The 21,069-nt window shown below is 40.9% G+C and overlaps 1 protein-coding gene across 3 annotated transcripts in view; it reads right to left on the bottom strand.

The window, feature by feature from the left end:
* Positions 1–21,069, bottom strand: part of LOC143153390 (uncharacterized) — a 102,965-nt gene that overhangs the window by 67,699 nt on the left and 14,197 nt on the right. For 2 of the 3 annotated variants that reach the window (XM_076324516.1, XM_076324511.1), the window contains exon 2: positions 15,815–17,217. In XM_076324516.1, the coding sequence (XP_076180631.1) occupies positions 15,815–16,876 (1,062 nt within the window). In that variant the 5' untranslated portion in view covers positions 16,877–17,217. Of the gene's footprint in view, positions 1–15,814; positions 17,218–18,104; positions 18,309–21,069 lie in introns of those variants that run through there. The other variant, XM_076324521.1, reaches the window with a different exon arrangement.

Below are 21,069 nucleotides of genomic sequence, written 5' to 3'. Positions count from 1 at the left end.
CTTTGGTCTCCGGTAAAATTGAAAATTGAGAGAAAAGGTTTTTAATATTCGTTTAGAGAGACCTTATCCAACTCAAAAATCGTAATTATGATACAATTTTACAGGATCATATTTACTGCGAAATAAAATACAATATTTCGTTACAATCAACGTTTGTATCATTTTCTCGGCACTCATCATCGTTACCATTTTACACCTCCGTTTATTGTGTCAAGTTTCGATTGGACAATTTGTGAAACTATGCTTTCGAACTTCATAGCTTCGCGTAAAAAACGCTAACGAGACACAAATCGCTTCAAAAATCTGAAGAAATTGCTGCATACTTTTATTACGTAAATTCTAGAATTTGGTTAAGGTCTAAACGAAGTAAGATTAACAATGAATCGAATGAAAGACTACCGATGTTAATCTGCAACTCGTGAGTTCAATTAAACAATATCAACATCGGTTTAAACATTGCCAGCACGTGCATTGGATTATTAATTCTACACAAAAGTTTAAAAATTACTTGCAAAATGGCAATAAACTGACACACGACGGGTAACTTATCTAGTGACACTTATCAAGAATCTTTTACAAATTCTTCGAGAGTCCGTAAACTAAATTTTGTCTACGCAAAGTCTTAGGCATCGAAACTCTCGAGTTTCTTATCTTTCAAGATCCTCGGGAAATTCAATAACGAAAAATCGACTTCCTTCAGAACCCAGTATTATTTGCAGAGGGTCGAGGACTATGCCGAAGACTAAATGGTAGATTGTGATAATCTACACATCACGTGTCTGCTTAATTTCACGTAACTAGTATATTTTATTCTCAAGGTACACTTCATGTGGTGAGACTGATGACGTTAAAGTGTCTTAGATAGCGTAATTGTTCTGGTGGGTTTAAATTACACGAAATGTCACCGAGTAGGACTTTTAGCCCTTTTCTTACAATTTTTGCAAGGGACACGTTCGTTATCTCCTAGACTCTAGCACAGTGATTCATAACGGATGACTCGTGTAAGAACAGAACGGACAGAAAAATATTCAGATCGTTATTTACCGTAATTATTCGTAATAAACAAATTTACGAGCCCAAAACAATTAAAAATGTTCGTCTAAACAGTACTGCGAGTTTAAAGATATTAAAAATCACTGTTCCAAGACCTACGTCGATTTTGATTAAAAAATAGAGTACACTGCTAGAGCGAGTACTATTGTTAGAGAGTGGAGAAATTGTTTCCGAAAAATGTTTGTAATTTCGCGTAACGTCGTAACATCGTTTTCTTAAAAATGATAAACGAAAATTGCGTGTCCGTAAAAGAATTTAAGCAGTTACCTTTGAACTTGTGTATTATACTCTCCACGGTCTCTACGAGCTCGTGGAACTTGCATTGCCTGGCAAAGTATGGGAAACGAGACTGATCAAAAACTCGGGATGCTCGTGCAGACGATACGAGTTCAAGAGCATTCTTCTCTCTGTATCGGGGTGGAGTTTCGAAAAACACCAGGCATTTCGAAACACACAAAAATATAGAGGCGTTCCGGTGGAAAAGCAAAACGACGTGTTCCAGCGATTAGCCAACTCGCTGAATGAAAAAGGAGAGGCGAAAATCGTCGGTCGATCGTCACGGTAACAGATGCCGCGATTGCGGTGTCGGATCGACCGCTTTCTATTGAAGCTGAAGCCGGCCGCAATCTTTTCCGAGCGACACACAATGGGAGAAGACCGCGGCAACGAAAAACATGGAAGCCGCGCAAAAATGATCGCCCTACCCGACCCGTTTTCCACACTCGTGGAACCCTGGAACCCGTCTTTTCGTCGAAATTAACACCACTTTAACCGAACATTTCGGTTCTCGAGTTCAATACGTTACGCGCGTACCGAGCCGGTTTCGTTTTAGAAAATCGGTAACAAAGTAAATTTATTCGTAACGGTGAACGATCGCGAACAGAAAAAGGAAACCGAGAAAATGAACGCGCGACCGGTTAAGTTCGGTTTCGATGTTTCGCGATGTTCCGTTTCCGAATGAAAGTTTCAAAGTGTTATTAAATATCTGGAGAAAAAAAAAACTCGTATTCGTCGCCGGTACTCGCGTCGATCCGAATTACTCGGAAAGCGAGAGAAAAATGTATCGCGAAATATCGATTTGGATACACTTTCGTAATCGGCGATAAATATAACCCGGTCCCGAACCGATTCAATTTTCCCCACAATTTTCTTCGATTCGATATCGTATCGAATCGAACCCAGCCCTTTCGCAGCGTCTCGACCTGATTTCCCTACGCCGTCCTTCCCCTCGATTCAATTTTTTTCAATTCAACTTTTAACTACCGGCGAACTGTATCTACCGGTAACGCGGAAAAAAAACAAAAAAAAAAAAGGAAAATAAAAAAAAAGAGAGAAGAAAAAACCGCGCAGAAAAACGTATGAACGTCGGCTCCCTTTGGCCCGACCGCCGTCTCTAACAATTCCACCAATTTCCACCCAAAAAGCCAGTGCGACCGTTTCTCGAACCGGTCGCCGCGTTTTTCTGGCTCTCGTTCCGGCGCGCAACCGAGCGTGCCTTTCCGACGGCGGCGGGAGCGGCGGCGGCGGTGGTGGCGGCGGCAGCGGCGGCGGCGGCGGCGGCAGCGGCGGCGGCGGCGGCGGCGGCAGCGGCGGCGGTGGCGGCGGCGGTGGCGGCGGCGCGCCGTCGGTGAAACGCGTGCGTGCACGTACGTGATCATCACGTACACGTACGCCCACACGCAGAGCCCGCACGCTCACGGGCCCGTACTTGTACGGGACCTTTAGCGGCTCGTGAGCCGCAGTCGGGACGATCAATGACAACCCGCCTCCCCACCCCACCCCACCCCGTGTTCACGGAAGGCACGATAAACGCTCTCTCGCTCCGGATCACGGGTCTCCGAGAGAACGTTCTCCCTCACCCCTCGCCCGACCCTGCCTACCGCTCGCTCGTCCCGCGTCCCGCGCCGAACCCCACCAGCGCACGGTGCCGCTCCGCCAGCGTCGTTTCTCGCTCTCAATCAAGATAGACGCGCGAGAGGCTTAGCACCGAGAGGAGGCGAGAGCGTCGGCAGAATTTCTCCGTGACTCGAGGGAGCGAACGATAGGGTGGGCGAGGGCGACGCGGGAGGAAGAACGGGCCGAAGCCACAGGCGGCGGAACCGAGAAGGGAGACTTACTGCTTCGAGTCGCGGCCGGGTCGGGGGGACGGGTTCGGGTGGCTAGCGATGGGTAGATCCTGAGTCGCGCGTGCGCGCGACTTTTCGAACAATTTTAACGCCGCACGAGCGCGCGATGGCTATCTGAAGGGAAGGAAATTGGCGGTATGGTAATCGTCGGGCAGCGGGGATTAATTGCTGATCTCGTTTTCTTGATTATACAGCGTTTACCGGTCGCGTCGGCTGCGTTTCTTCCGAAGCGTCTTTCCTCGAGCCACGCGGGAAATTTCTTTTCGTCGTTCGCGCGATCGACTCGGGAAACTCGCCGCGGCACGGTTTATCGGCTCGTCTCGCACTCTTATCGGAATTGCCATTTGTTTCCGCGCGGGGTTATTAGTCGCGGTTCCCGAAGCCAGAATTTCGTTCCGTTCGTTTTCTTTGTTCTATCGCGAACTGGTTTCCGATGATGAAATTTTGATAACGCGTAGATACGAGAAATTTCGTTTGCGCGGTCCAATTGATAGAGGTTTCGTAATCGGGGGGATCTTCGAAACTGAACTGTCTCGAGAAATTTTTACCATTTCGGAGTTTTCGGTGTTTTAAAATTCTTGCTAAATGTTACGGAGACGTGCGTAGACATATTTTTATCGTTTTATCGGTGACAAAGAAATTATTCTTCCATCGAATATCGATGGAAAATATTATCGTTAAGTTAAAGATTTCGGATTTTTCGGCATTTTAAAATTCTTGCTAAATGTTACGGAGACGTGCGTAGACATATTTTTATCGTTTTATCGGTGACAAAAATTATTCTTCCATCGAATATCGATGGAAAATATTATCGTCAAGATAAAGATTTCGGATTTTTCAATGTTTTAAAATTCTTGCTAAATGTTACGGACACGTGCGTAGATATATTTTTATAATTTTATCGGTAACAAAGAAATTATTCTTCCATCGAATACCGATGGAAAATATTATGGAAGTTAAAGTTGAAATGCTGAAGTGTAAAATGACGAAACTCAAAATGGAATTATCGAATCATTGTATATTTAACAATAACATTGCGATTCTTCAAAATCTGTTAATACCTGTTCTTATTTCCGCAAAAAAGATTCACTCTTTACCTTTGGAACCGAAATATGATATATTACCTCACAGAAACAAAAGGGGATGCTAATTACTATTTAAACGTTATATCCATCATCTTCCATGTCAGTAGAAAAATGGTGCAGAGAGGCAGATCACATAACGCTCTTGACAACTCCAAATAATTCTAACATTCGGAGACAAAAATGATCGTTAAACCGATTGGAAATTTGTTTAGTCAAAAGAGAATGTTTTAACAATTTTCTACTGCTTTGTTCATACGAAGAAACATAGTATCGTCAGCATAGATTATACATTGCAACGGATCTGAAGTTGTTTCAATGAGAATTTTTCAATTATTTGTTCATTATTATCTATCTATACCCCCCCTAAAAAGAACAGAAAATTATAAAATATCAATGCAAATGGCTGTATAAATTTATCCAAGTAAACGGGTCGGTTCGAATCGAGTCGGTTCGGATCGGGATCCCGAAAATATCTTGGAACATAAATTTATTAAAATGGTTCATGGTGTCGTTCGATAATACATTATCTTATACTCAGAAGAATAAATATTATCGATCGCTGGAAAAACAATTCTCCGTGATTTTCTATACCAGAAACAACAGCAAAATATCTTTCTGTTTTTAGGGAACATACAGTTACGCTATTTAAATTCTACTTTAAAATAAAATATTATACCGTTTATACAATGTACACATTTTTACAAAACATTTCAGAGCATGAAAATTCTAATGTCCCATCGTATCGAACAAAATTCGTCACGAAATGAATTTTCAATATCTAAAACTTCGGGTATCTCGTATTTTCTATGATCAGTTAAAAAATCAAGGCAAATTTTCGACCTAACAATTCGTTCAAGCCAAGACTAGGACTATTCGAATATTCGAGTACTACTCGAACATCTTCAACAAAAATAAAACCTACAAAAGGACGATAAACTCGAATTACCTGATCTATATTCCCTAAATACTATTCAAGTATCACGAATATCTATCCAGTCAACCATTGCTCGAACAATTCGTACAGTACTCGAATAATCAGTTATTCCCAGTCTTGGAACATTCGGATATTCGTACAATACTCGAATAGTACGCAGCGTTATTCGTTCGGTAACACCGAAATATTCGAAACACTCGATTCGCGTTCCACGTTGTACCGTTGAAATACTACGAATATCGACGAATTGTTCCCATAGTATTCGAACAGTCGTGCATCCGTGCAGTGTCGTTAAACGTCGAATTCTTCGAACAGCGCTCGAATCGAATTCGCCGTAGTGTTCGAATACATTCGAATGGGAAACAATGCGGTAACCAGGGCCGGTTCGAACCGATCCGGCGCGACTCGCAGCCATCGCTAAGGGTGGTCGGTATAGAGACGCGGCAAAACGCGGCCGAGAGAAGGAACGGCGTCGCTGAGGGAAAGAGAAACGCCGCGTCGGGCAGAGAAGACCGGCGCATAGTCCGCGGTGTAGACAGAGAGCGGGGTAGCCCGTTTGCTGGAAAGAGAGGTCGAGCGGATGCCGGCGCAGCCTGTCTGTGCCTCTGCTTCGGAAAGTGACTAATGACTAGTCGACCAGACCTACTCTTCTGCCACCCAACGAGAGAGAGAACGAGGAGCGCGCGCCGGCCCGGCCTGGAGAACAGATACCGGGAGAGGTGAGCCGCTGTTATCTCGCGGCCCTTGACGACGGTCAACCGTGAAAAATGACTATCGCGACGAAGAAATATTTTACGGGGCGCCGCGTTCGTTCCGGGCAGCGTCGTTACGCGCTGGAGAGCGACTGAGAGAAGGAGGGAGCCAGAGAGCGAGTGAGCGAGCGGGAGAAAGAAAGAGAACCAGAACGAGAGAGAGAGAGAGGGAGAGAAGAGAGAGCACATCGAGCGCGGCGCGAATCGAATGGAAGATGCCTGATCGATCTCCCGACCAGCACGCGGAACTGAATCCGGATCGGATGAACGAGGGAACCGAGCAACTTTATGCGCCTGCTCTTCCTTCCGTGGGAAGCGGGGCCAATCTCTCTCGCTCTCTCTGTATCTCTCTCTCTCTCTCTCTCTCTCTCTCTCTCTCTCTCTCTCTCTTTCTCCCACTCCCCACTCCCTCCCTCCCGCCCATACCCCTCCCTCGCTCGCCGCCGTCGCTCGTTCTCCTCGTTACTTCCGCGCCTGGAATCCCACGCTTACGCCGCCACCGCGGACGTCAGAGGCGTAAATCCGAGAGAGCTTCCTGGGCTGCGAAGCGTCGCGGCGTCGTTAATGATAGCTCCGAGCCGCCGCTCTGCCTCTGTGCCGCGCGCGCTCTGCCCGTGGCCTGAGAACGCTCCGTAGCCTCTCGGCTCGAGCCGAGAACTTCTCCGAGATGTTGAAATACCGTTGACTTATTCGCTCGAACCGTAGAAAATAAAAGAGAACCGATCCGTACGGATTTTTTTCCATTTGCGCGGCGCGCATCGATTCCCCTCCCGCTTTGCTTGTTGTATTTCTTTTTTTTTTGTTTTTATTTTACGACTTACCCGGTTCGAACCGTTCGTGCCTGAATTTTGGGCGCGGTTCGAATTTCGTTGGCTTTATCGTTTCTTTTTGTTTTGCTTTTTAGCAGCGAATTGTGGGAAAAATGATTACGAATTACGCGAACGTGGATGTTGGAACACGTATCGCAAAATTACCGAGTTTTAAATATTACCGGTGTACGGTACCGTCGAGCCGGAAAGGGTTAAACGGTTGAGTCGAGCCCACGGCTGGGAGTAATCGATGAATTTTTCTCTACTCTGTACCGGGCGAGTATAATTCGAACGCTACTGGAATACTCGACTATTCGAATATTTCGCGCAGCGATCGAATACCAAGGGTATTCGTAATATACGGATGGTACGGTACGGTGTATAGTTTGAACCTTATTTTATTTTTACGTATATTTGAAACCCCGGAATAATTTAATATTAAAGGTATTTTTATTTTTTTATAACAGGAAATATCCAATTCGAACGATCGTGAACGTTTTAATAATACTCTCGTTACAACAAAATGTTTCGTATCGACGAACAATTATCCGAATTTATTTCACGGAAAATAAATATTAAAGTCTCTCTTCCTTCCACGTGTTGTCTTGAAAAAAACGGGACAGACGCGTAAAAAAAAAAAAAAAAGAAAAAAGAAACGATTCCACGGCGAAACGCGTCGAACGTTTCACGAAACGAAAGCCGACAGCGTAATAACGAACGATCTCCACGATCCGAAGAAAACCTTGAGTCGAATCGAATCGAAGATCCGTTTCTTCCTTTACGCGATGATTTCAGGGAAGATCGAACTGTTCCACGAGCATGGATTATCATACACGCGCTCCTTCGGTTTACCAGACAACTTATTATCGGTTATTTATCACGCCGGCCCGTGACTGAAATTTTTCGTGCGAGCCGCTCGGGATCCTCCGTTCCACTTGTGACGGGAGTCGAGCCACGAGCGGCGTGAGAAATGGAGGCGGCAACTACACACAGAGATCGAAGGCCGTGTTACGTCGGACCCGTGGCCAGAGAAACTGCTGCGAGCTTGATAAAGCTACGAGATCTGGGTCGAAGCGTGCACCGCGGAACCGAGAAGTCGGAAAAAATGCGAGGAGAGGTCGAAAAGCTGATTTATCGGAATTTGTATTTTTTATTGCGAAATTCTTCGGTAGAAAAAGTCCCGTTTAAATAGTTTCGGAATAAATTATACAATTTTTAAATTGTAATAAACGATCTATCGGTATTTGTATTTTTTTTATTGCTAAATTCTGTGGTGCAAAAAGAGCCGTTTAAATAGTTTCGGAATAAATTATACAATTTTTAAATTGTAATAAACGATCTATCGGAATTTGTATTTTCTTTATTGTTAAATTCTGTGGTGCAAAAAGTGCCGTTTAAATAGTTTCGGAATAAATTCTACAATTTTTAAATTGTAATAAACGATCTATCGGTATTTGTATTTTTTTTATTGCTAAATTCTGTGGTGCAAAAAGTGCCGTTTAGATAGTTTGGGAATAAATTATGAAATTTTTAAATTGTAATAAACGATCTATAAGAATTTGTATTTTTTTTATTGTTAAATTCTGTGGTGCAAAAAGTGCAGTTTAGATAGTTGGGGAATAAATTATAAAATTTTTAAATTGTAGTAAACGATCTATCGCAATTTGTATTTTTTTTATTGTTAAATTCTGTGGTGCAAAAAGTGCCGTTTAAGTAGTTGGGAAATGAATTATAAAATATTCAAATTGGAATGATTTGACGGGATTTGTATTTTTGTTTATTGTTAAATTTTTCCGTGTAAAAGGTGTCGTTTAAATAATTTGGAAATAAATTACAAAAGATTCAAATTTGAACTAATGACAGCTGATCTATCGAAATTTGTATTTTTGTTTACCACTAAACTCTTCGATGCAAAGTGTGTCGTTTAAATGCTTGAGAAATAAATTACAGAATTTTCAAGTTGGAAAAAATGACTAATCTGCTAGAAGTTTTATATTTCGTAATAAATTGTTGAAACACGAGTCGTTGAAACTGGTAAAATTTAACGAAAAACCGACGAATGTCTGCTTATAAAATTATTAAACCCAGAACAGTGACACCAAGAAGAATTATCAGTATTTGGGTTTTTGCATCTAATATCTTTCCGCCTAACACCCGAACTATAGTAATTGAAAGACTAAATGGACCTTGAATTTCTAACAATTAAACCATTGTCATCGACAGCCGTCTGAAAAACATCAGAAAGTGGGAGTAGTTAGATCCATTCATTAACAGTCTTTCGTAGCATGTCACAGATATAGAATTGATCATTTCTGTTAAAAACGAATTAGTACAATTCGTAGCATGTTCAACAACGTAGTTTGTTTTTTTCGCTGAAAAATTCGGTTTTAAACAAAATTGCTAAACCACATCAGATCTATAAAATTGTTGTTTCGTACAGCACGTACCTTGTGATTTCTTTCCAATTACGAAAAAATGTTCTATACGTAAATAACATCGTTTTCAATTAGGTATATCGCTAATCTAGATTTTAGTGACACGCGTGTAGCAGATATATTACGAGAAAAATTTCTAAGAATTTGAGACAAATTATAAAAGAAATTAATACGAGGAAAGAGATCTACGCGCTAGAGAAGCTATGCGAGAACGATTAGTGTTAAATATATCTGTATTATACTAACTTACGACATTCTATCAATTTCAATTTTTTACTCCAACACGTTAAAAGATTTCACCCGTCCAACGATAAATATTAAACCTTACCAATGTCCAAATCAACGTGTCAATTTACCATTCTTTCATCTCTTATTATACTATCCTCTCTGTATCCTTACGAATGTAACTTCTCTTTAGAAGGATACGTACAGTAGCTCGCTATCTAATTTATTTACAATTCTCTTTGTAGAATTGATTCAAAATTCTCTTTCGAAAAAGGGGATAAAATATTGGTGAATTTCCAGACCAGTGACGACATAGAGATAGTGTTAAATAGAAGTTAATAAGCAGAAAGATCTCATTTTTTTGTCATACATTAATCTAATCCGTCGATCCAAATGTGCATCTATACCACAAATTTTGTAAATAATATAAACCAGGCGGTTTCAATTTTCACGACCGAATAAGAGTTTGTAAGTGAGATAGCGATGGAATATTTCAGACTCAATACGACTCAAATACTATTCCAATACTTGACTTTCCGAATACTACTCGAACATTCAAATACTACTCGATTATTGTATTATTCGAATATTGATCGAATACTCTACTATTTGAATATGAAAATAGTACTTTAATATTTTATTATTCGGGTATTCGAACGCTATTTGAATATTCTATTATTCGAATATTCGAACATTCTTTGAATGTTTCGAATTCAATATTTGAATATTCGCTCTACTATTCGAATACTCGAACGACATTTGAATACTCTACTATTCGAATATTCGAACGCTATTTAAATACTCTACTATTCAGATATTCGAATATTTATTTGAATATTCTAGTATTCGAATATACGAACGCTATTTGAATATTCTGCGATTTGAATACTCTGCTATTCGAATATTCGAACATTTGAATACTGTACTATTCGAATACTCGAACGACATTCGAATACACTACTATTCGAATACTCGAACGACATTCGAATACTCTACTATTCGAATATTCGAACGACATTTGAATACTCTACTATTCGAAAACTCGAACAACATTTGAATACTCTACTATTCGAATACTCGAACGACATTTGAATACTCTACCATTCGAACATTCGAACGCTATTTAAATACTCTACTATTCAGATATTCGAAAGTTATTAGAATATTCTAGTATTCGAGTATACCAACGCTATTTGAATATTCTGCAATTTGAATACTCTACTATTCGAATATTCTGCTATTCGAATACTCTACCATTCGAATCTTCGATACACCGATATCTGTATTTAATCACAAAAGTAGTCTCCGGCCCAGTTGCAAGTATAGGAATACTTTCACGAGAACCGATACTCAGATATACGAATGCATTCGAAATTATTCCCAGCGTACGAATTAAAATACACGACTATAAAATCACCCGGTATCCATACAAAACAATACCCAAAGAACACGATCATTATTTTTCTTCCATTGAATTCCAGCAAGCATCGAGGTTTCGTAGTCCGATCGCGTATCTTTCTCCTCGGTTAGCGCCAACTTTCAACGTCCCCATGACCTCGTCCCTTTTTCACGCCCAGAGGAACGGCCCCACGGCTTTCGTCCCGTGGGTTGTAAAGCCTAATCGCCCCGTGACGAAACGCTTCTGCCTTCCACAGCGAGAAATTGCGGAAGCGACCCGACGCGACACGACTCTACGCGACACGACGCGACTCTACGCGGATTTCTTCAGGCCCTGGAAAGCACCAGCGAGTGGATCGAAGAGCCGTTGCTCGGCATTTTTTTCTCCCAGCGACGACCAGCCTGGCCACCGCTATGTACGTATCCGTGTAATTAGACATAATTAAGCAGTCACCTTATACGAGGCCGGCGAGCGCCTTTTCCTCTTTCTCCCTGCCTTCTTGTTCTTCTTCCTCCTCGTCCCGTTCTCGCGGCTCGCGCGATTCATTTTCCTAGCAACCGCGCCCGAGATTTCTCGCGGCTCTTCTACTTGCTCGCCAGATAAATTTCCGACCCGTAACCCCGCGTTTCAGTGGCCCGGCCGCGTGAATCCGGTGAGAAATCGCCCGCGGTCGACAGGCGGATCGCGGGAGCGGAGAACGTGCCCGCTCTCCGCCAACCGGTGGAGGAAACCAGCTCCGTGCTACCCGAACTGTCTCGATGCTTGCTCGGTTCACGTGGACCGATTGATTCAACTTATCGAACGATTCTTTCGCTAAAATGTTTCGCGAAAATACGACAAATTTCACACCGGCTCGGATTCGTGTTCCTTTAGACCGGAAACCTCGAGGTGATCTATCATTCGAGTCGAATGTGAGAATAAATGTGAGAATTGATTCGGATCTTAGATTTTTCGTTACTTTACCGGAGTATTTTTTCATTTCGTGTTGCAATGTTCTACTTGGAAATTGTAAGAATTAGAAAAATTCCGCGTGCATTCGTTGGCGAACGAGACTCGACACACGAGTGGAAAAGGTTGAAGGTTTTCGTCGACGGAACGGTGAACCGTAGAGACGATCGACGGTTATTCAATGTGGAATTGTTTATTAAATTTGTTCTCTTTTCGATCATTTAAGCTATTTTGGTTTTTCGTTACTCCACGCTTCAAGTGGACAATGCTCACCACAATGGGAGTGATAAGTTACAACCGTGATATTTACGTAGTAAATAATGTAGACACACTTTTGTCCTTTTTTCTTCACTACTTTCTAACAAAGGATTTCTACCGTTTGTAACAATAGACAATTGTTGTTATAAAATGGCTGGACAAAAATAATGAAACACCGCCCGTTAGTTATAGCTTGATAAAACACTACTTTATAACAAAGAATTCATTCCGTTAGTATAAAGATGAACGATTATTATCATTATAAAACGGTTGGACGGAAAATAATAAAATATCGCACTATAGCTTTATAAAACGCCACACTACTTTATAACAAAGAATTCATACCGTTAGTGACGATAAACGATTATTATTATTATTATAAAACGGTTGGACAACAACAAAAAATAATAAAATATCGTACGTTAGCTATAGCTTTATAAAACGCCATACTACTTTATAACAAAGAATTTATACCGTTAGTGACGATAAACGATTATTATTATTATTATAAAACGATTGGACAAAAAGAAAAATAATAAAATATCGCACGTTAGTTATAGCTTTATAAAACGCCACACTACTTTATAACAAAGAATTCATACCGTCAGTGACGATAAACGATTATTATTATTATTATAAAACGGTTGGACAAAAAGAAAAATAATAAAATATCGCACGTTAGCTATAGCTTTATAAAACGACACACTACTTTATAACAAAGAATTCATACCGTCAGTGACGATAAACGATTATTATTATTATTATAAAACGGTTGGACAAAAAGAAAAATAATAAAATATCGCACGTTAGCTATAGCTTTATAAAACTCCACACTACTTTATAACAAAGAATTCATACCGTTAGTGACGATAAACGATTATTATTATTATTAGAAAACGATTGGACAAAAAGAAAAATAATAAAATATCGCACGTTAGCTATAGCTTTATAAAACGCCACACTACTTTATAACAAAGAATTCATACCGTTAGTGACGATAAACGATTATTATTATTATTAGAAAACGATTGGACAAAAAGAAAAATAATAAAATATCGCACGTTAGCTATAGCTTTATAAAACGCCACACTACTTTATAACAAAGAATTCATACCGTTAGTGACGATAAACGATTATTATTATTATTATAAAACGGTTGGACAAGCAAAAAAAAATAATAAAATATCGCACGTTAGCTATAACTTTATAAAAGCGCCGCTAGATACGGATTCGAAAAAATTGATCCGTGTGTATAGTTCGCGAGATAGATAACGAAGTGGTAGCAAAGCCGCATATGTCTGGATGTCTGTGACTAGCAATTTAAAAACGATGATTGTGACTGAAACCCAACCGATGCGCACTGAGCGTGTTTAGACGTGGTCAGAGTATATTCGGCGCGTCGTCGGACAAATGTGCGAACTCAATATGAAGTATTTTTAGCGCGGCGCGGTTCGGAAACGTTTGGTTAGCGGGCATCGAGTTCGTGATTTCGAATTATTCACTTGGATTCGATTTGGTAGTGATTCGTCCAGTTTGATTCCGTTCTATCGGGAAGCGTAGAGTTGCTCGGTTCGAAAATAATCGATCCGTTTCGATTCAAAGACACTTTGGTGTCGATTTCGAGACGAGATATTTTCCTTGAATCGCGACAAAGATATTTCAGCGCTTGTATAAAGTTTACTCGTTCGGATTGAACATTACTCGATTCGGTTCAATTCGATTTAAATTTATTATTCGGTTCGGTTCTATTCTAATCGAAAGTGTTCGATTTGAATTGCATCAAACGTATTGAGTTCGATTGGATTCGATTCGAGAATGTTGGGTTCATTTCGGTTCTAAAGTATTCGGTTCGAATATAATCGATGAAATTTCGATTCAAAGACTTTGGTGTCGATTTCGAGTCGAGATATTTTCCTTGAATCGCGACAAAGATATTTCAGCGCTTGTATAAAGTTTACTCGTTCGGATTGAACATTACTCGATTCGGTTCAATTCGATTTAAATTTATTATTCGGTTCGGTTCTATTCTAATCGAAAGTGTTCGATTTGAATTGCATCAAACGTATTGAGTTCGATTGGATTCGATTCGAGAATGTTGGGTTCATTTCGGTTCTAAAGTATTCGGTTCGAATATAATCGATGAAATTTCGATTCAAAGACTTTGGTGTCGATTTCGAGTCGAGATATTTTCCTTAAATCGCGACAAAGATATTTCAGCGCTTGTATAAAGTTTACTCGTTCGGATTGAACATTACTCGATTCGGTTCAATTCGATTTAAATTTATTATTCGGTTCGGTTCTATTCTAATCGAAAGTGTTCGATTTGAATTGCATCAAACGTATTGAGTTCGATTGGATTCGATTCGAGAATGTTGGGTTCATTTCGGTTCTAAAGTATTCGGTTCGAAAATAATCGATGAAAATTCGATTCAAAGACTTTGGTGTCGATTTCGAGTCGAGATATTTTCCTTAAAAGATAGTTCGGTGCTTATATACACTTTACTCGTTCCGATTGAACATTATTCGATTCGATTCGATTCGATTTAAAATTATTCGGTTCAGTTCTGTTTGAATCAAAAGTATTCAATTCGGTTCGAAAATAATCGATAAATTTCAATTCAAAGACTTTAGTGTTAATTTCGAGTCGAGTTATTTTCCTTAAATCGCGACAAAAATATTTCAGCGCTTGTATAAAGTTTACTCGTTCCGATTGAACATTATTCGATTCGATTCAATTCGATTTAAAATAATTCGGTTCGGTTCTGTTTGAATCAAAGGTATTCGGTTCGATTTGAATTGTATCAAACGTATCAAGTTCGGTTGGATTTGATTCGATTCAAGAATTTTTCATTTCAGTTCTAAAGTATTCGGTTCGAAAATAATCGATAAATTTCGATTCAAAGACACTTTGGTGTCGATTTCGAGTCGAGATATTTTCCTTAAATCGTGACAAAAATATTTCAGCGCTTGTATAAAGTTTACTCGTTCCGATTGAACATTACTCGATTCGATTCGATTTAAAATAATTCGGTTCAGTTCTGTTTGATTCAAAGGTATTCGGTTCGATTTGAATGGTACCAAACGTATCAAGTTCGGTCGGATTCGTGGAAAAATATTCCGTTGAAAACTACTCGATTTGATTCGAAACTATTCAGTTCGGTTGAATTCGATTGAAAAGTATTCGGTTTGGTTCGCTCGTACTCGATACAAAAGCACGTATTCGGTTCGGTTCGATACAGAAGCATTCAATTCGTTCCTAGTCGATCCGATCGTACACGACTCGAAAATCCGCTACTGTTGCGACGCGGGAACATTCCGAACAATTGAATTCAACTTCGATTCGACTCGATTTCGAAAGATACAATTCCGTTCGATCCGCGTCGTTGAAAAATTCCATTGCATCGAAAAAATCAATTCCTCCCAAGGAACTTTTCCTTTACTTTCGACGCGAATTTTGACCAACGACAGAACCGCGAGAGTCGTTCACGAATCTCAAACTCGTCAAAAGCTACGAAAAATCCCGAAACATAGCGCTCGAAACATCGTCGCGGTGACACGTCCGTCCACGATCGGAATTAATATCGATTTCGTCTTTTCCGATGTTACTCCACCGTATCAAGTTATTCGATCTACTTTCTCCGTAGGTAACGAACATCCACGCGCCAAACCGAATCGTCTGTTCCCGATTTTCCACGGAACCGATCGTACATCCCCGCAAAACTGGTGTCTCCGTCGAATCTGCGCCAGCAACGACCGCGAAAAGCCCGATAATCCACTCAGACAAACTCACCTTGTTGTGTGGCAGCTGCGTGGGCACGTACAGCGGAGGATCCAATCCGGGACTCGTCACGGCATGACGGCCGATAATCCTGTCCGCTGGTTTTGCGTCGTATCCTTCCGGTTGGCCGATGTGGAAGCCCTTGCTCTTCACCCAAAACCGAAACTTACTGTTCTCGGCACTGTTCACTTCCTCGCCGCGCAGTGTTCTCAATATGCGCGCGTACTTCTTGATGGTGATCGTTTTGGTCTTGGCCAGATCACCGTAAGTTTTGATCACCCACGGTTGATACGCGTTGAACATACCGTCGTTTTGGAACTTCTTCGGTAGACTCGCGCCCTCCTGTTGGCCCTTCTGCATACCGTAATCGGTCCCGTTCACGCCGGAAGACATGCCGGGGAACGGCATGGCCACGCTCTTAGAGTCCATCGCGTTGCCCGCGTTCCCGTTACCGGAGACGTAACCGGAGCTGAGGCTACCGGATCCGTTCGAGCTCAACGATCCACCGGTCATATTGGAGATGTCCAGGTAGGACACGGACGAGCTTTTGCCCAAATTGGTAGCGGTTCCTACGAATGTCGCCATAGACGAGGACATGTACGGTATCGGTGTGGGCATACTGAGACCACCGGCGCAGAGACCGGCGGCTGAACCAGGTGGCATGTTCAGTCCAGGTACGGACGCGTACGTGGACATGTCGGAGATGTTCGTCGTGGACGTCCAACCGGGTAGAACCCCGTTATTGGACGTGGCATCGGTCGATGACGATTTCGCGTGAGCGTTCGACCTGGACATGGATCCACCGCGACCCTTCGACGTTGGACTGACCTCCGGCGAGGACGACGAGACACCCGACGAAGCTGCCTTGGTCGCGTTCGTCGATGTCCCGCGGGACTTCTTCGTCGGTGGTTCGTCACGGTTACCACCGTTCATCGAGTTCAGATTGCCGTGGGACGGACTGTTGTTGTTCTCGGACCTGGAACGCTTACTGGACCCGCTGGAAGCGGATTGGCCGGCCGGGGTCGGCGAATTCACCGGCACTCTGCGACGCAGTCCCATTGTCGCGCTGGCCATTATTCCTGGCTATATTTAGGACGAGCGCTAGAGCAGGTTTCTCTGACGATCGATTTCACCACTGTCACTAGTTCACCGACTGCATCGTCGTCGATCACCGAAACTGTCGACCACCGACAGCATTATCGTACCCAACGTGTACGCACACACTCGGAGAGGACCTCTCTCTACGGCACACTCCGGGGGGGACAGGGGCCTACGGGAAGGGGGGACACTGACGCGCACACACTGAGCCTCTTCTCAGGATACCACACGACCTGCCAGAGAGGGGGGAGGCTGATGGTGTTGTCGTCGCTTCCGAGGCCGAAGACGGAAAATCGGCCAACTTCTCGCGGAGGAGTCTGCAAAAGAAAAAAGACCAAGGGGGGGACGTGACAAGTGGGATTAGCTATGCGCGATTAAGCGCCGGAAACGTTTAAACGAGGGCGCCGCTAATGGACTAGCCGCCAAGTAGGTGGAAACCGTGGCGCGTGGAGAAACGGGTGGGGGAGGGGGACCACCACGACGACGACGGATAATACGTAGCTGAAATTCACCTACGAAATTGGTTTCTCCTGCTTGCACACGACGCGACCGCGAACGCCTTTCTCCGCCTTGGAGAATTCTTTCCGCGTGAAATAACGTTCTCGAGCGGGACACACGTTACGCAATCTCGACCGCCGTGGAAAAAGGTTCGGTGCCGGCCCGAAGAGGATCGCTCGAGTCTCAGGGAGCCGAGGTAAAAGGAGCGAATCGCGTACTACCGCGATCGAGGTCGTGGATGCAATTGGTGACGCTCCGAAGCTTTCTTTCGTTTCTAAGTACAATTTTACGGTGATTTAAAAATAAAGGATTCGACTATGGGAAATCGAGCGGATCGATTCCGAGATACCGCGGTTCGGAATTTAAGGAAAGTTTGATTTTTTTTTTCTTTTTTTTTTTTTTTTTTTTTTTTTTCTTTTTGGCGCGTTTCGTCGTGGTGCACGAGTTTGCGAAATGTGCGCGCGAAACCGTTTGCTACGATACGTGAAAACGATTAAGACATTGATCGGAGAACGCGTTTTTCTCGAAAGGTTATTCTCTTAAGGGGTTTCCGTGATGTCTCGAGATCTAGACTTTTGATTTATATTTGGAGAGAATATTCGGTAGACGCTTTTAACGCGCGAAACGAAGCTGATAAATAGATATTCGGAATTTAATGTTCCGTTATTTTTCATTTGTCGAGATTTCGACTCTCTACAGTTCTTACCGTGACTATATCCTTCCTAGCCAAGACACTTTCTTTCTCACCTTCTGATTAGCGAATCGGTTGTAATTCTGATAGAGCTCGTCTTGTTTAGAAGAGCTACTGAACTAGAAGCTACGACTCCAATAATTTTGAATATTTCTCGATGAAAAAAATTCTGTACGTACTTGGAGGATGGACAAACATACGTGGAAAGTCTCGCTAGAAAATAACCTTGCTATTGTTAAAGAAAAAAATCGTGAAAGAAGTCGATAAAATTACAGTTGGGGCAGCTAGTATCCACTTCGATAGTGTTGTTTTCTTGGTGTATTCTAAGAGAAGTATTCTTCTTGGAACCAATGCAACGATGATGTTCAAGCGTGTCAGATGTCGTTAGCCAATGGCTGACGTTAGTTTTAAGGACCATTGTATCGGTGCCTGTTTGGTTATGTTCTTTTAGATTTTTTAGTTGCGTGCCGAGAGTAAGGAAGGCCACACGATACTATCGTCCTGTATACTAAGTTATGTTACTGTACATTTCTTTGTACACCTTGACTCTCTATTCTTGTGTTTAGAATTTATTATACTACTCGATACGCGAGATCTCTGCGTATTGTAGTAAACTTTCTATTATAATCTGAATTCTCAAGAGATCACGGGCTCAGGTGTCAGTGAATGGTGATTAAAGCAACTAAAAAATTTACAACAATTTTTGCAATTACTTTGCCTCTTGTCAGAATTCTGCTAGGAGATTCATCAGGATTATTTCGAATTTCTATATGATTTCTACCAGGATGGAATCTCGATACGATGTAACCAGGATCGAATCTCAATATTGATATCTATCAGGATCGAACCTTGGTACGACCACAGCGCTATGGTGTCTGGGTTAGGTCTATCGGGATGAAACCTTAGTACGACACCTACCAGGTTCAACCCACGTGCGAAGAACAGCTTCGCGGAGTCGCCCTTGCATCTATAACCACACATTATGGTGTCTGGCGTACTCTTTATTCCCAATAGCCTAGAAGCAACCTAGGTGATAAATTTAAACGTTCGAAGGAATTTTTCGCAAGAAACTCCGCATACCTTAAAGCGTAGCTCATGGATCGCTCTTGTTCAACATTTGATTCGAACCTAAATCGAATCGAATCGTAATTAAATGCCACGAATTCGTGGAAAATGAAGAGGTTCAAAATTGACAAATGTTCGAATCGAAGTGGAATTGTTTCATTTCCAAATAACGATTAAAAATTAGGTATCAAAATGAAATCGTGACCAAAAATCTGCAATGTGTCTCTTGCTCGAAGACGTAACTTGAGTGTTGCTTCGATATTTTAAAATTTTACTTAAATCTATAAACAAATTGTAATCAAATGCTACGAACCAACAAAATATTACAAATTCTATAATTGACCAATATTCAAATCAAAGATTTATTTCAGAACGGTTAAAATGTAAATTAAAATGGAGTTCATGAATCATTGCCAAAAATATCACGTCTTTTGCTTGAACACATAGAACCCCATTCCAATGGAAAATGACGACTTTCAATATTCTATACAATATTCGAATCGAATTGAATATTTTAATTTTGGAGGAAAAAAATTGTAATTAAAACGTAAATCAAAATGGAATCCACCGATGGTCGAATCAAAATGGATTTTTTAATTTTGGAATTACAAGTAAAATTTAAATCAAAAGGTAGACCACCGATGGACGAATCGAAGTGGATTTATAACGGATTAATAACGAAGTGGATTATGAATTTTAGTTACTATTCAATTTTGGAATAATAACCAAAACGTAAATCAAAGTGTGGTCCACCGATGTTCGAATCGAACTGAAGTTTTCAATTTTGAAAAAAATAATTAAAACGTAAGTCAAAACGGAGTCGACCGATGTTCAAATCGAACCGAATTTTTTAATTTTGAAAAAAGAAAATAATAATTATAACATGATTGAAAATGGAGTCCACCGATGTTCGAATCGAACTGAATATTTTAATTTGGGAGAAAGAAAAGAATAATTAAAACATAATTCAACATGAAGTCCATCGATGTTCGAATCGAATTGAACTTTTTAATTTTGGAGAAAGAAAATAATAATTAAAACATGATTCAAAATAGAGTCCACCGATGTTCGAATCGAACTGAATATTTTAATTTTGAAAAAAGAAAATAATAATTATAACACGATTAAAAATGGAGTCCACCGATGTTCGAATCGAACTGAATATTTTAATTTGTGAGAAAAAAAATAATAATTAAAACATGATTAAAAATGGAGTCCACCGATGTTCGAATCGAACTTTTTAATTTTGGAGAAAGAAAATAATAATTAAAACATGATTAAAAATAGAGTCTATCGATGTTCGAATCGAACTTTTTAATTTTGGAGAAAGAAAATAATAATTAAAACATGATTAAAAATAGAGTCTATCGATGTTCGAATCGAACTTTTTAATTTAGGAGAAAGAAAATAATAATTAAAACATAATTCAAAATGGAGTCTACCGATGTTCGAATCGAACTGAATACTTTAATTTGGGAGAAAGAAAATAATAATTCAAACATGATTAAAAATGGAGTCCACCGATATTCGAATCGAACTTTTTAATTTTGGACAAAGAAAATAATAATTAAAACATACTTCAACATGAAGTCCACCGATGTTCGAGTCGAACTTTTTAATTTTGGAGAAAGAAAATAATAATTCAAAATGGAGTTCACCGATGTTCGAATCGAACTTTTTAATTTTGGAGAAAGAAAATAATAATTAAAACATAATTCAACATGAAGTCCACCGATGTTCGAATCGAATCGAATTTTATAATTTTGGAATCATAATTGAAACGTTACTCAAAACGGAGTCCATCGATCGTCCCCAAAAAAAGCTACAACACGTCTCTCGGTAGAAATGATACCATAGCGTATCGAGGCGTTTCGTAAAAGTGCAATTGCAGCGATCGTCCCAGACACGTAGGATG

Source organism: Ptiloglossa arizonensis, chromosome 1 (assembly GCF_051014685.1).
Source record: "Ptiloglossa arizonensis isolate GNS036 chromosome 1, iyPtiAriz1_principal, whole genome shotgun sequence".
In the NCBI taxonomy this organism is placed as follows: domain Eukaryota; kingdom Metazoa; phylum Arthropoda; class Insecta; order Hymenoptera; family Colletidae; genus Ptiloglossa; species Ptiloglossa arizonensis.
This window is presented reverse-complemented; position numbering and strand designations above follow the sequence as displayed.